Source organism: Papio anubis, chromosome 1 (assembly GCF_008728515.1).
Source record: "Papio anubis isolate 15944 chromosome 1, Panubis1.0, whole genome shotgun sequence".
In the NCBI taxonomy this organism is placed as follows: Eukaryota; Metazoa; Chordata; class Mammalia; order Primates; family Cercopithecidae; genus Papio; species Papio anubis.
In genome coordinates this window covers 193,582,253-193,598,577 of record NC_044976.1, presented here as the reverse complement: position 1 = coordinate 193,598,577, position 16,325 = coordinate 193,582,253, and the positions used below count along the sequence as shown (strand labels likewise).

The 16,325-nt window shown below is 44.2% G+C and overlaps 1 protein-coding gene across 1 annotated transcript; it reads right to left on the bottom strand.

The window, feature by feature from the left end:
* Window positions 1–520: 520 nt before the first annotated feature.
* On the bottom strand, window positions 521–13,429 carry CREG1 (cellular repressor of E1A stimulated genes 1). Its single transcript, XM_021930934.2, has 4 exons — window positions 12,994–13,429; window positions 7,506–7,625; window positions 5,606–5,790; window positions 521–1,798 (listed from the first exon to the last, which is right to left on the bottom strand). Exons 1-4 carry the CDS (start codon window positions 13,345–13,347, stop codon window positions 1,795–1,797), a joined length of 663 nt encoding a protein of 220 aa, XP_021786626.1. The 5' UTR covers window positions 13,348–13,429; the 3' UTR covers window positions 521–1,794.
* Between the last annotated feature and the right edge of the window lie 2,896 nt (window positions 13,430–16,325).

The window sequence follows — 16,325 nt, the reverse complement described above, 5'->3', positions numbered from 1 at the left end:
GGGGCTTCATTTAGCTGTGTAAGAAACCCACACCTGCACAAAAAGTAGTCCACAGTGCCCCCTAGTGGCTGACTGGAATATTAACAGCGACATATTCTGTCACATTCAATTATAAAAGAATCTGCAGCGCCGGCTGTGAAACACTGGTTGACTTTACCCTGTATGATAACTGGGTCTTACCTGAATGTTGATATGTATCTATGTGGTTCCAAATGCTGGAGAAAAAACTCAGTAAGTGGGTAAAGGGAGAAAAACAAATAGCTGCCCTCAACCTAATTCTATCACAAGGTACACTGGCAACCAAATCTCTGAGGCAAAACCTGTGACAAAGGTGAGATTCTGGCCATGCCCAGAATTTTAGGACATACGAGCTTTTTGCCAATTGGAAAGAGTGGTATTATTCACTTCAAGTTTCGAAACAGCCAGTGACTGATTTAGGAGCATGCTATTTTGATGGTAGACAATAAAACAAAGTGTAATAAATATTCATGTCTATGTTTAAGAAAACAAATCCAACACATTTCATTAAAATAATTCTTTTAATTATTGATGCTTTGAATAAGAAGTCCATTTTATTGAAGTTAGTATAAATTATTTTTCTTAAACAGAACCTGTTTGCTGGATCTCAGTTAAGTTCACTTTGTAGTTTTCAGACACAATGACTCATATTCAACTTTTCTCTTTGCCATTTAAGGATTCAGTGGCTTGATTCCTGACATTTCCTCTTTAAGAGGAATCTTATGTCATCTTCTGAAATCATGTATATGAGTAATAATATTAGTGTCTTCTCTTCTGAAGATGTGATTCTTTTAATGCCATGTTCTCTTCCCTCTGGTGACCTTAGATCGTAGAAGCACTAGAAGCTATTAAGAGATTTGGAGCAGTTGAGGAAGATTTAGGTAATTGTTAAGAGTAGCAGTATTTTTAAAAAGCTGTGGAGAGTGGTTTGGGAGGGGATTTTGTCCCTGGTTGAAGCTGGTCCATGCTGGGTAAACTTTACTTATAAAAGAATACCAGCAACACACAAAATATTCTTCTCCTCTTTCTTTTGTAATCCAGTTTTGGGGCCAAAAAGTAATCTGTGTGCACATGTGTTTTGATAATACAGTCTCGACTTAGGTGGGGAAATTAAATTCAGGAGTTTCATGACTTTCTTTTGTTCTGAGTATCACTTTAGAGTGTAAAAAGTTTTTCAAAAAGTTCTTTATCAGAAATAGTTTCACTCTATGTTGGATTAACAATACCCAGGATTGTGAGACATAAATCAACGTGAGTAGGAAGCTCCATTTGAGTTTCATCATTGTCTGTCTATCTAGGCAAGATTTATTCAGGCGCACCATAATGGGGGCCAATCTTTTGCACGAGGCTCAGACAGCTCAGGAGGCAGCTGTGGTGAGTGATGCACTCTACCCAGCACAGTGGCTTCCAGAAATAAAGAACACATACTCAAGTACCTTCAATGCCAATGGGCAATTTAAATCTGGTACTCACTCCTCTTCAAGAGCACCACTGGAAACATCTTTGGAATTGATGGGACAAAACTTATTTGATTATAGTGAAGGATATTTCTCTATGAAAATGGCTTCAAAATATGAAAAAAGTAGCAACCACATCTTCCAAGAAATCCAGTAACAGGTCAACTCTATTCGTAAACAAGCAAGCAAACAAACCAGCATGTGACAGAAAACAGGCTAATATTCTGAGATGCTTTCCAGAGAAACATTAAGCCCTTTAAGTGTGTATGAGCCACTTTAAGAAACTTCATAAGTGTTGCTAAATTCGTCACAGTCTGCTTCACCTAGAAAGGGGAACAGAGAGGAAAAATTATTTTGTTAAACTGGGTTAACACATCTTAAAAATTAATTCATCCTAGGGAAGGACTAGATAAAATTTCTGATCTAAAATAAGATTCTGAGTTCATTTCAGCCACCAGAATATACTAAAGAACTGCTTGGGTTTGTTAAAATGCAGATTCCTGAGTTTTGGCTTCAATAAGTTGAAGGTAGGGCCTAGGAATCTTTATTTTAACAAGCAACCCTCCTCTCCAAGTATGATTCTGATACACTTTGATGAACTCTACTAGGATGTAGCAAGAAGCAGGCCATTGCCATGGCTGCTGCTGCTATCTCATTTAAGAATATCTGAAGGTTTAAAAGACAAAAATAGTTGAGAACAGAAGGGGTCCTGAACATCAGGGCAGAAGAGCAGTGATGAGCCATTGCCCAGTGATACTGACCCCAGCTGGCAGGTGAACTTTCCCCCTTCCGGCTGCCACCAACCAGGAAATCCATCTCTAAGTATCGAGACTAGGCAAGTCTGTAATCCATGACCTTTTGTTACCTGTGTGTTTGCTAGGAAATATCTGGATGTGCGCCAGAGGAGATAAAATGAGGCTTAGCACAAACATGCTGCTGCCCAGACTTAACAGTGGTCGGAAGCAATGCTTATGCTTATAAGAACTGCTTATTGGCCAGGTGCAGTGGCTCATGCCTGTAATCCCAACACTCTGGGAGGCTGAGGCGGGTGCATCACGAGGCCAGGAGATCGAGACCATCCTGGCTAACACGCCTCTACTAAAAATACAAAAAATTAGCTGGGCGTGGGGGCGGGCGCCTGTGCTCCCAGCTGCTCAGGAGGCTGAGGCAGGAGAATGGCGTGAACTGGGGAGGCGGAGCTTGCAGTGAGCCGAGATCGCGCCACCGCGCGCCAGCCTGGGCAACAGAGCGAGACTCTGTCTGAAAAAAAAAAAGAACTGCTTATTCCAGGGTGCCTGCAAATGCTTCGTGTAGACATTTAAGCCCTCCACTCAGCATACAAACATGCTCACGGGGTCTTCACCCAACAGTCCAATGAGGCAAACCACATTGAGTTAAGCTCCTTATCAGCTCTCACAAGTGGCAGTCTCCATCTGTGTGAAACAGATTTCAGATGCAGAGGGCTTCGTGGTATTTGGAGGAATGATAACTTCCAAAACCCATCTGGACAAGCCAAGTAAAGTGCCTGCCAAGGTGGGGAAGCTCCAGAATGCCTGTGAGGCCCCTGTGAGTGGTTCCCCAAGAAGATGGGGGCTCTGGTTCTCACAGATATCACTGTACGCTCCCTGGACTATTAAACAGCTCTGGTGGCAAACCTGGTGGGTGGGATTAGTGGGGGCCCTCGTAGACTTGGCGATGGACAATTCCTAGCAGACTGCCCATCCCTCAGGTTCTGGTGCACTGCCTCAGAAGAGTCACATCCTGCTCTAGCCTTTGGGCCTCCTCTCAGGACAAGGAAAAAATGTTCTCTCTCTGTGCTGCAGAAAAGTGCTGCTTTGTCTGCATAATAAAGTGGGAACCTCAAAAGTATCTGTTTTACTCACTTATTCAGTGTGAAGACTTATGGGAAAAGAGTTTTATTTTGTTATTAAACCAGGCACTGCCTTTGGGCATGTTATTTATACAAAGATAACTGCGTTTCAAATATTATGTCCTGTGAAAGTAAACTGTAACTTCAAAGAGCAGGCCTGTCATTCTTAACAGTCATCCTGATAATTTGTTGCCGGGGAATAAGGTTGTAATTGCTACCCCTATATTCCTACGAAGTCAGATGGCTTCGCCAGCCCAGAAGACAATCACAGGCCCGTGCCCCTCCTGCATGCACAGCAGCAAAACAAGCGCCAGGACTGTCGGATTCTTTATCCCAACAGAGCGTGAGAGTGTTTGTCTCAAGTAACGAGCCAGACAATCATTCCTAAACACCTGCTCTGTGACACATGCTGTCCTAGGCCCTGCTCGGAATTTTTTAAAAATAGAAACAAAACAAAACTGAGCTTCACTGTCAAGAAATTTCCAATCATGGTAGGGAGTCAATAGTCAATAGTTCAACATGGAACTGTTCTACAATTGAAAAAGACACAGATTAAATAAATGCTAAGAATTTAAGCCCTCAAATGACCTACAACTTACAAGTCTACCTTAGTATCATCACCATAATCTCCTGAAACAGCAGTCAGTCATTACAAGCAGAATGTGCATTATAAATTACACAGAGTTAGGAGCCTGGCCAACTACCAGTGAGGCAGCCAGAGGAGAAGTACAGCATCATGAACAGAAGTCAGGTGATGGCTCCGGAGCAAGAATGCCGGGGTTTGAATCCCAGCACCACCACTTTCTGACTGCAAGACTTTAGTCCAGTTTCGTCTCTGTGCATCAGCTTTCCATTTCACACATGAGAAAAACAGCACCTACCTGTTGCAGTGGAAGGTTGCGTAAGATAGGGATGTGGTGAGAATAGAATGAGTTAATACATGAAAAGTAACCCGTACAGCACCCAGCCAGTAATAAACAATGGACACTAGCTGTTATTGTTACTGTTCTTATCACCTCCCCAGATATGCCAGAATTCCCTGTGTCACCTGAGAGAAGCACCAGTCCCTTGTATTCCTTCATTTGAACCCTGAACTAACTCCAAAGACTCTGATTACACTCTTCTTTCCTTTCCCTTTCTGTCTTTAGGTCCTGGGCTTCATTTTCTCCCATGGCCTCGTTTGTCTCAGCCTCCTCCCTTCCAAGTACTTCTTGGTGGGATAAACCACAATCCCCACAGGCATCTGTAGTACTGGGGCTGATGGGATGGGGTTACTTGCTCAGACTCAGATGAAGGACGTTCACAGTCCAGGAGCACCTGAGTCTAAGCCTCATGAGAAAATGCCATCATGGGTCATAACTGGGTTCTGTCCAGGGCCCAACAAGCATAGCCTTAAAATGGAGTCTCAACCTGGTATCCAGGCCTGTAGACAGAGTTCAGGGGGTCTATGAACTTGGCTCAAAAATTTTTTTTTCGTTTTCATTAGGCTCTAACTGAAATGTATCATTTCCTTCAATAATGAATGTAGGGAATAAACCAGAGGGTGACAGCATATCTGTGACTGTCTCCAACAGAAATAGAGAAATCACAGATACTTTCATATCATGTTACAGGTGTTGCAGATGTCTTAAAATATTGTCTTCAATCCTCACTACTTTAAAAGCACAGAAAAGGCCAGGCACGGTGGCTCATGCCTATAATCCTAGCACTTTGGGAGGCTGAGGCAGGCAGATTGCTTGAGCTCAGGAGTTAGACACCACCCTGGGCAACATGGCAAAACCCTGTCTTTAAGAAAATACAAAAAATCAGCTGGGCGTGGAGGTCTGTGCCTGTATTCCCAGCTGCTTGGGAGGCTTGAGGCACAAGAATTGTTTGAACCCAGGAGGTGGAGCTGCAATGAGCTGAGATGGTGCCACTGCACTTGGCCTGGGTGACAGAGTAAGACTCTGTCTTAAAAAAAAAAAAAGGAAAAAGTAATAGACGCATTACTAGATCTTACATTTAATATATTAATAAAACAATGAATTATTATATCACACATTTACAAATATTTTTATAAATGTATTTCATTACAGTTGATTTTCTTTTTAATTCTATATATTTTATGTGTTTAAAACATTATTCTGAGAACGGGTCAGTGCCTTTACCAGACTGCCCAGGGGGTCCAGGGCACATGAAATGGTTAAACCCCCCTTGCTTTAGAAGGCTGAAGATGGCTGTAAGGGCAGCAATCTTAGGTGAAAGATGTGTAAGTACTTACTGAACTGTGACGTTATAATATTCTTCCGGTGTCACGATTTTTGGTCCACCAAAGTAGTCCAGGACCCAGATATTGGTTATATTCAACTTAGCAAAGAACCAATTATGGCTGGAAGGCCAGGTTTTCATCTCAGGGTGTCGAATGAATAATGAATGCTTTGCAATATCCATTTCTGTTTCATTCACCTAAAGGACATATATGAAAGGACATATATGACACATAGCAGTAACACTTCATTTTCTCATTTGTTAAGAATGTGTGATTTGGCCGGGCACAGTGGCTCACGCCTGTAATCCAAGCACTTTGGGAGGCTGAGGCAGGCAATCATGAGGTCAACTTGGCTAACACGGTGAAACCCTATCTCTACTAAAAACACAAAAAAACCAAAAAATTAGCCAGGCATGGTGGTGGGTGCCTGTAGTCCCAGCTACTTGGGAGGCTGAGGCAGGAGAATGGCGTGAACCTGGGAGGCGGAGCTTGCAGTGAGCCGAGATCGCGCCACTGCACTCCAGCCTGGAAAAAAGAGTCACCCCAAAAAAAAAAAAAAAAAAAAAAAAAAAAAAAGAATGTGTGATTCTAGCATTCTATAAATCCTAAGAGTTTACTTAGTTGTAAATCTTGGTCTTAACCTTTTGGAATCAAGAGAAAACAAAGGAAATGTAAAGAATGCAGAGAATAAAGATTTCAACTGTTGGTGAAAACAGATATAACGAAGTGGGAAACCACTGTACGTATAATACCAACTTCCATTGGTAAAAAGGCATTTTGAGCTATTAGAATAACCAGCACTAAGTACTATAACATTACTGGTGCCTAAGACATGTAATGTCTAGCATATTTACCCCATAACATGGACATGTTAAACATACAGATGAATGTACTGAAGGATAAAAATGTTTGGAAGCCACATAACAGAACTCAAAAGCATGTGCTGCTCCTCCATCTTTTTCCTGCCAGTGAAGGACCCTCAACTACAGAGATGCATCCACAAAGAATTTTCAGACCATAAATAACACTTGTCATTAATGATTGACACGGTCAAAAAGCAAATCTGCTGGCTGGGTAATCAGATCAGCACTCCTGACACCGTGCCCACTGCTCTTCCTGAGATTGTATTTGACCTCTTCCCTTCAGCAGGTGATCCAAACTAAATTCACTTCCAGTTTTCAGTAACGGACAGTCCTCTGGTTGGCCTACTTAATATGTTTTCTCTGCTTTAAGCCACTGTTAAAATATGGAGACAAGGAGCCCAGACATGAAAAAACATTATACCAATGTAAAATATAATGGAGAATAGACGGCTTTGGTCAACCAGATGTTCTTTAGTAAGAATAACTTTATATACAGGAGCTTCATAGTTGTTGCATCTGCTTGGTTTCAGAAAATCATTCATTTTCCTCATACCTTATTTGACACCTATATGAAAACAACTTATTAAAACGTTTGGTTTTCATGGAATTACTTCACCTATTAGAATAGAACATGTCCTGACTGGGCATGGCATTCACAAATCAACTGCATTTCACTCTCAAAAGATCTATTCTGCCAGGCATGGTGGCTCACGCTTGTAATCCCAGCACTTTGGGAGGCCAAGGTGGGTGGATCACTTGAGGTCAGGAGTTCGAGACCAGCCTGGCCAACGTGGTGAAACCCCATCTCTACTAAAAATACAAAAATTAGCTGGGTGTGGTGATGCGTGCCTGTAATCCCAGCTACTAGGGAAGCTGAGGCACAAGACTCGCTTGAACCCAGGAGGCAGAGGTTGCAGTGGCCGAGATCACACCACTGCATTCCAGCCTGGGAGACAGAGTGAGACTCTGTCTCAAAAGAAAAAAGATCTTTCATTGTGAATACGATGGTGTTCTGAAACTATCTCCCTTCCTGTAGGATAACTACTTACCTTGGTCACAGTTCCTGACAGTATTATGTGAGCACAAAGGGGACTTTGTGGATCAAATCCATGTTTCTTGCAGAAGTTGGTCTGTGCCAAAGTCATGGTCAGTGTAGCATACGGATTCTCCTGTAGAGAGAAAATGAAGATCCTCTCATGTGAAATATGGTTTCTGGAGAGGTAATAAATTTCAAAAGTTGCATACATGATGTCCCTAGAACTTGACTGGTCTTCCATGAAACAATGAATTGTAAAACATCACCTTCCACTCGGGAAAATAATACTTGGATAGTATCCTGACCACTCCCCAAAGGGGGTGGGGGGGCTTCACATTTAAAATTAACTGACTTGGTAAAAATTATTTCAGTATACTTTTTCTGAAACCCTGAATTTAATCCATATTCATCAGAAGAATTATAATTATAGTGACACCCAAATTCAAGGCTGTTCTATAGGCTTCACTGAAAGATTTAAAGGGTTAAACTCTAATACAGAACCACTGCATAAAAACACCACAGTTGCTCAACTGGCTAACTATGCGATTTAAGCAAGAAAGTAGCTGAATCATGCTGCTTGGTTATCTTACATTAGCAGAAACTGTCATGTGATTTCAAAACTGGAGAAGTTGTTCATTCCTGCTTCAGTAAGTCTTATCCCACATTCAAAAAGTAACACAAGTAAAATTCTTAATGCCTTCTTATTCAGACATCAACTTCATAAAAGGCATTGTTGACAGATGATAGCAAAATTCACACATTGCATTTTAGACTATTTAGCTCTTTAAGCTCTAAGTGTCTTGTGTGGAGAATTGTGCCATTTCACAGTGATCCATCAGAACAGAGAGTCATAAAGAGATTTCTTTGAAATCATTTAGCCAAATAGTCACTGTCTAGAAACTATTAGGCAAGGCACCATACGAGACCAAAAACGGGGAGGGGGACACCCAGGTAAACTCCCTCTGAGTTTAGAATCCGGTTGAAAAGGCAGACATAAACAAAAGTGTGTGTCCAGCATAGACTGGAGTGATAGAGGAACTATAAGGGGCTTTATAATACATTCAAAACCAGGATAGAAGGTGGGAGGACGTATTAAAGGGAGAGGAGACGCTGACTGCAAAAAACACAGAACTGGGTGAGCCTAAGACTTGATGAAGAGCACCAAGAAACCTGATTTGCTGGAAAGAGGGGCCTTCCTACGGGAGGAGGCTGGGGTTGGGAGTGGAGAGGGCTCAAACCCAAGTTAAGGAGTCTAGATTGTAATTTGTAGGCCAGCCTTAGGCAGTGTTTTCGAAGAACCACCTGCCTGGAGAGCTTGTTAAAATGCTGATTTGGGTTAAAATGTTGAAACAAGCCTCACTCCCAACCCAGATAACCGCAATTTTTTCTTTTTTTTTTTTTTGAGAGAGAGTCTTGCTCTGTCACCCAGGCTGGAGTGCAGTGGTACGATCTCAGCTCACTGCAACCTCCGACTCCTGGGTTCAAGCGATTCTCCTGCCTCAGCCTCCCAAGTAGCTGGGATTACAGGTGCGTGCCACCACGCCTGGTAATTTTTGTATTTTTAGTAGAGACAGGGTTTCATCATGTTGGCCAGGCTGGTCTTGAACTCCTGACCTTGTGATCTGCCCGCCTCGGCCTCCCAAAGTGTTGGGATTACACGCGTGAGACATCGCACCTGGCCTGCAATGTTTTTTTTAAGACAGCGTCTCACTCCGTCACCCAGGCAGTCACCCAGTGCAGCGGCACAATCATGGCTCATTGTGGCCTCGACCTCCAGGGCTCATGTGATCCTCCCATCTCAGCCTCCTGAGTAGCTGGGACTATAGGTGTGCATCACCACACCCAGCTAATGTTTTTTTAATTGTTGTAGACGTGGGGTTTCACTATGTTGCCCTGGCTGGTCTCAAAATCCTGGACTCAAGTGATCTCCCACCTCGGCCTTCCAAAGTGTTGGGATTACAGGCATGAGCCACCAAGCTGTCCTCTATCTGCATTTTATTTAGAAACAGAATCAAGCTCTGTCACCCAGGCTGGAGTGCAATGGCGTGATCTCAGCTCCCTGCAACCTCTGCCTCCCAGGCTCAAGTGATGCTCTCACCTCAGCCTCCCAAATAGCTGGGACTACAGGCGCACACCACCATACCCAGTTAAGTTTTGTATTTTTAGTAGAGGCGGGTTTCACCATATTGGCCAGGCTGGTCTCCAACTCCTGACCTCAGGTGATCCGCTCGCCTCGACCTCCCAAAGTGCTGGGATTACAGGCTGGAGCCACCGTACCCTGCCTCTATGTGCGTTTTAAACAAACATTCCAGGTAACTCTTCCGCAGCTCTAGGCAGTTGGGTGTTGTTAAAGGTTTCTGGCCAGAGGGCAACGCTGTGACAGGTATTTTTGTTAATCTATTTGGGTAGGCAAGGTGGATGGGGCAGACAGGAAGACTATGTAAGAGTTGTTCTAGTACTTTTAGGCATGAGGTGACAAGCTTAAGGATGAGGTGGCAGGAATAAAGAGGAAGGGGCAAGGACAGAGGCAAAGAAGGCAACAGAAAACTGTCAGGACTTGGGAACCGAGGGATTTGGGGAGGCAGTGAGAACCAACTGGGTTTAATGAGAAAACAGTACTTCCACTAACAGAAATGCAGAAGATCAAAAGCAGCTGGTTTCAGGAGGAAGAGAAAGGACTGGATTTAAACATGTTGTATTTGAGGTGGTGGCAAACTAATGAAGTAAAAATGAACAGCAAGCAGAAATACAGAAAACCTTGAAGAGGTCAGAAATGGACACACATCTGGAAGTGAGTCCTAGTAAGGACTAGAAGAGAATGTATACAATGAGAGTGTATACAATGAGAGTGTATACAGTGAGAGTGTATACAATGAGAGTGTACACAATGAGAGTGTATACAATGAGAGTGTACACAATGAGAGTGTATACAATGAGAGTGTATACAATCTTCTGAGGATCAGTACAGGGAACAAAAGAGTAGGAAACTGACTTTGAGGGACACTTATTTTAGTGTGTCAGAGAAAAAAATCAAGAGTGACCAGAACAGAAAGGGCATATCACAAGAAAAGAATGCCAAAACGGAAGGGGGGCTAATAGTAAGAGGTCTTGGTGCAGATAATCAAACCCCAAGATTTCCCTTCTGACTCACTGGCTCTGCAGCGAAACATGGTCCCGCTACAAGCTAACATCAGCAACTCTGTCCTACAGACATTTACTATACAAAAATGCCACAAAGAAAGAGACAGACAAAAGACACATCCCAGTGGTAAGTCCATTTGAAGTTCACAACCTATCTCTAAGTTACAGAGGACAGGCATTTTACATGTGAGAAATGGTCCCAAACCTAGGTCTTCTTGTTCCTTCTGAATGATTTCACCCCCTGTCAATGAGAAGAAATGCAGAGCACCCTGGAGGTCAGAAGGAGGAAAAGAAAAAAGCAGAAACTTTGACCAGCTAATTGATGGAATAAAGTCAGACAAATTCTGACGTGGCCACTTCTTTTCACTGCCATCATGGAAACCTGAAGCCCTGGGTAGGTTCCTTGCCACTGTCCTATCTATTTCTAGAAACATGAAAGACCTGGGCTAAAGTCCTACCTGACAGCCATTAGCTGGCTGGTCACAGGGTAAGTCCCTGTACCTCTGAGTCTGTGTTTCCTCACTTCTGAAATGGGGACAATAATACCAGGAACTCCCTGGTCACCTCACAAATTTAAATATGATTATGTATTGCTCAACCTCCCTCCTTCCCCATTAGAATCATCAGGGAGTGGTTTGTGGGGCACGGGGGAAGGGGTGTTGTCTTAAAATAAAATGTGTTTTCAATGAAATACCTTGGCATCCCATTGTTAAAGCCTTCTTAAGTGACTGTGATTTGCAGTCAAAGTTGAGCACCGCTGATGGAGTGGAGTGAGTTTGTTTTGAGCAAATGCCTAAAGGTGTGGAATGGGCTGGGAATGAGAAAATGGTGAACTGGGGTGTATCTGCCTTAGCTAAAAGAGGGCACTGCTTCTGTTTTGGCTCAGAGAATGTAGGCCCACAGTGTCACTGGATCGTCCCATTTTTCAAGAAAAGTTAGAGATTTACATTTTAAAGTAAAATCTAAATTTTAAAATGTTGGTCACAAATTCAACTTTATTAAAAACAAAACAGAACTTTGTGTGGGCCAAAGTGGTCGGTGGGACATATTCAGCTGATGGGCCGCCAGCCTGGGATATGTGGTGTGAAGAAAGATGAACCTGAGATGAAACTAGGGGTTTGCCCGCTGGCTTTAAACAAGTTACTTAACCTAGGTAGGCCTCAAGTTCTTCATCTGCAGAATGGGGTATATGATACCTACTTCAAATAATTAACAGAAGAGACAATGAATGGAAGGCGAATGGAAAAGTGATGAATCAAGCATCAGTTTCTTACATCCTGTCTTTATCAACAACCCTGTAGTTTCAGAGTTGAACTCAAATGTGAGAGCTTTGTCAAAAAGACCCTCCATCAAATCAGGTTTCGTTCCTGGACTCTCTGCGTCTCCGGCCTCCCAAGTCGTGTCTGTGACCCCATCCCTGAGAGAGCAGAGGTCCACTAGAGTTGTAAGTGTGGCCCTGCACCAGAAGGTGGGCAAAGGGCGAGGAAGAGATGGACCTTCAATTAGCTCTGCATCTTACTGAGGAGCCACTATGCCTGTGGAGGCCTAAAGACTGCAGTAATCATTGTAATCATCCACGACATTGTACATTAGCTTCTTGCTGCAGGAGGGAAAAGCTTAAGTCAGGAAGGGTAAGAGAGAGCAAGAAACCCTGAAATCACATATTAAAGTGCTTAAATACCCAACAATCTCTATGCCCTGTAAAACCTTTAAGAATAGGAGCCGAGGCCGGGCGCCGTGGTTCACACCTATAATCCCAGCACTTTGGGAGGCCGAGACGGGTGGATCACTTGAGGTCAGGAGTTCGAGACCAGCCTGGCCAACATGGTGAAACCCCGCCTCCTCTAAAAATACAAAAATTAGCCGGGTGTGGTGGCACACACCTGTAATCCCAGCTATTCGGTAGGCTAGGCACGAGAATCGCTTGAACCTGGGAGGCAGAGGTTGCAGTGAGCTGAGATAGCGCCACTGCACTCCAGCTTGGGCCACAAAGGGAGACTCCGTCTCAAAAAAAAAAAAAAAAAAAAAAAAGAAAAGAAAAGAAGACTGGGAGCACAGTTAATAGAGACACTGTGCCCCAAGATGACTCAGGACCACTCAGGGATGAGAAGTCCTCGGGCTGCTGGCAGAGAATTTATACCCCAGGTGCGTGGCCCAGTCGCAGGGGCGTGTGCGAAATTCCTGGTACCTAGTTGCCCAACATCCGGGACGCTGCAACGCCCACCTGCCAGCGCTGCAGAGAAGCGGCAGACGTTCGAGCCACGCTCCACTTCCCGGGAAGAATTTGGGCCAAGGTGAAGGCTTGCTCTGTGGCCGCCCCGCCCACAGCCCGCCTGGGGAAGCCGCGGGCCCCAGCTCACCTGCAGGTTGTTGACGGAGAGCTGCAGCGGGCTCAGGTAGAAGTAGGGCACGCCGCTGCCCGCGCCCGGGGGCCCGTCGCTGAGCGAGAGCACGTCGGCGAAGGGCCGGCCGCGCACCGCCTCCAGCGTGGAGATGGTGGCCAGAGCGCCCCAGTCGGAGACGTGCGTCACGAAGCGGGCCACGCGCGCCGCGTCCTCGCGGGGTGGTAGCGGCGGCAGCAGCGAGGCCTCGTCCCAGTCCCCGTGGTCCCGGCCACCGCGACCCCGCGCGGGCGACACGAGCAGCGCCAACAGCGTCGACGCCAGCAGGGCGGCGAGCAGGGCGCGCGCGGACCCGCGGGCTAGCCCAGCCATGGCAGTGTCTCCAGCCAGAGTCCCAGGCCCCAACACCTGCAGCGACCCAGCGTGAACCCGGCGCGCCCAGGCCCCTCCTCTCCGCGATGTGCCAATCAGAGCTAAGCACAATGTAGGGGGCGGGGTCCCTCTGCCGTTCCGCAACCTGCGGGAGACGCGATTGGTTCATCCGCCTTCCAATCGCTCCGCCCGCCCTCTTAAAGTATTGTGAATTTGTCCTAATTGGGATATTTGTTTTGTTTTGTTTGACAGGCGGAAAAAGAAAGGCTTGAAGAAATCCAGCAACTTGCCCAAGTCGTACTGCTGGGAAAAGACCAGCCTCTTTACACAGGCACACACCCCTCCTTTTAATACCTTTGGAGATGAATATCTGGCATCTGAGAGGAAATGCTGCATTTTCTACCCATGCGCCTCTTTTCTGTGGAATTTACCATCAGCTCCAAAGAACAGCGAGGGTTAAGCAAACACTGACATATAGGTGCTTGGAGATAAACGTTTATTCGATTTGGCCAAAGCGAGAAGGCGGGAGGGCAAGATCTCTCAAATCCGCCTTTACAAAAAGAAGAAGTAGAGAGTCTTTATGCGGCCGGAGAGTCAGGGAGGAGGAGTTTCAGGGAATGAGGGGAAAAGTCTGTGTTTCTTCAATCTCAGATAATTCCTTGAACAATCAGATTTCTGGGCGTCAGAAGCTAGTCTCAATGTACCTCAAAGGACTTATTCCTCCTGCAAACTTTTTCTTAACCCTGAAGTTATCTCCTCCTGCTTGAGAAAGACACAGTACATCAGCAGTTTATGATTATGTTGTAGGAACAAGGGATATTGGGCAAAAAGAGAGTTGTTAACATGTGCAAGCAAGGGCCTAATCAGAAGTTTCATTATTTCAGTCACTAACAAATGCTGGGGTGCTGAAATCTCAAGGGGTCCCCTTACACTAGTAGTAAAGTTAGGCAGAAACCCAAAAGTTCAAGACCTTTAAAAATTTTTTATTTACTTATTTTTAAATTTTTAATATTTGTGGGTACATAGTAGGTGTATACATTTATGGGGTACATGAGATATTTTGCTACAGGCATACAATGCATAATACTCATATCTGGGTAAATGGGGTATCCATTGCCTCAAGCATTTATCCTTTGTGTTACAAACAATCCAACTATACTTTTAGTTATTTTAAATGTACACTTAAATTATTATTGACTCTAGTTACCCTGTTGTGCTATCAAATACTAGGTCTTATTCTAACTATTTTTTGTACCCATTAGCCATCCCCACTCCTCGCCCGTAAGTCCCCCCGCTACCCTTCCTGGCTTCTGGTGACCATCCCTCTACTCTCTATCTCCATGAGTTCAATTGTTTCCATTTAAGCTCCCACAAATAAGTGAGGACGTGTGAAGTTTGTCTTTCTGTGCCTGACTTATTTCACTTCACATAATAACCTCCAGTTCCAACCATGTTGTTGCAAAGACAGACAGGATCCCATTCATTTTTTATGGCTGAATAGTACTCCATTGTGTATATATACCACATTTGCTTTATCCATTCATCTGTTGATGGACACTTAGGTTACTTCCAAATCTTGGCTGTTGTGAATAGTACTGCAATAAACACAGGAGTGCAGACATCTCTCAATATACTGATTTTCTTTATTTTGGGGATATACCTAGCTGTGGGATTGCTGGATCATATGGCACCTCTATTTTTAATTTTTTGAGGAACCTTCAAATATTTTTCCACAGCGGTTATACTAATTTACATTCCCACCAACACTGTACAAGGGTTCCCTTTTCCCCACATCCTCACCAGCATTTGTTATTGCCTGTCAAGACCTTTTAAACTACCGGCCCAGGAGTCCCTCATATAGACACGTACAGGGATTGTTAGTCTACTATCAATATCCCATGTATAAATTTGAACTTACCAGTTCAGGACCTGTTAAGACACAAAGCTTGGGGTCGGTGGTTTCATGAATTTATTGCCCCTGCTGCCCTTCCCTGCTCCATGTAAGGGACATTCCTTTTGCTTCTTCTAAGATGACCTGTCTCATTCTTTCAGGGGTGCTCCTGATTCTGCTATTCTGGAAACTGGTAAATAAGCTCATAGCACCTGGCCTCCATTCTTCATGACTTTAAGCTTTGGTCACATCTTTTTGGAGCAAGTCTTAATCTTTTTGGCCTGGCCTCAAATTTCCACTGTAATTGTTGTTATAAAGACTGTATGGTGGTGTTAGTGCAAGAGTTTGTCATCTTGTAAAGCTGGCTCTGGCAGACACCTGGCCCTGTGAGGCTGAGTTGTGTAACAGAGGTGAAGTAATTTCACTCAGCTGCTGAGCAGCTGTGGGCAACAGGTCCCACCGCTACTTCCCTTCTCAAACCCAGCCTCCTAGTATTCAGCCAACTTCTCAGGCTACTCAGTAGGAATTGTGTCTCAGAAGCAAGATCATCTACTCTGAATAGGAGACTTCAGTGCCCTCTGGTGGCCAAATGATGTCACACACCCTGATTTCGACATTGGGGTAGAAGGATCTTTAATTAAAGTTGGTTTGCTTTATAACAACTGAATTTGGAGGAACTTCAAGATAGATGGAAAACTAAGTGGGAGAAGTTCAAAAGGAGGAAAATTGGGTTCATCATTTTAAAAACAAATGATTAATACAAATAGTTTGAGTACCTGCCAGTTATAAACATTACATCCTTACCTGTTAAGGAAAGAATACTCTCACATTTGGAGTTCTAATCTCAGGTCTGCCATTATCTTGCCATGTGACCATGTGATTTTATCTTACCTTTGGGCCTCAATTTTCTCCTCTGAAATGAGGAATTGAATTAGATGATATTAACATCTGGTGCCTCTTGTAGCCCTGTATCTTCTTTTTCCTTGTGGTTGTTTGTTTGTTTTTCTTTTCTTTTCTTTTTTGAGACAAGGTCTTGCTCTGTCACCCAGGCTACACTGTGGTGGTGGCTCATAGCTCACTGCAGCCT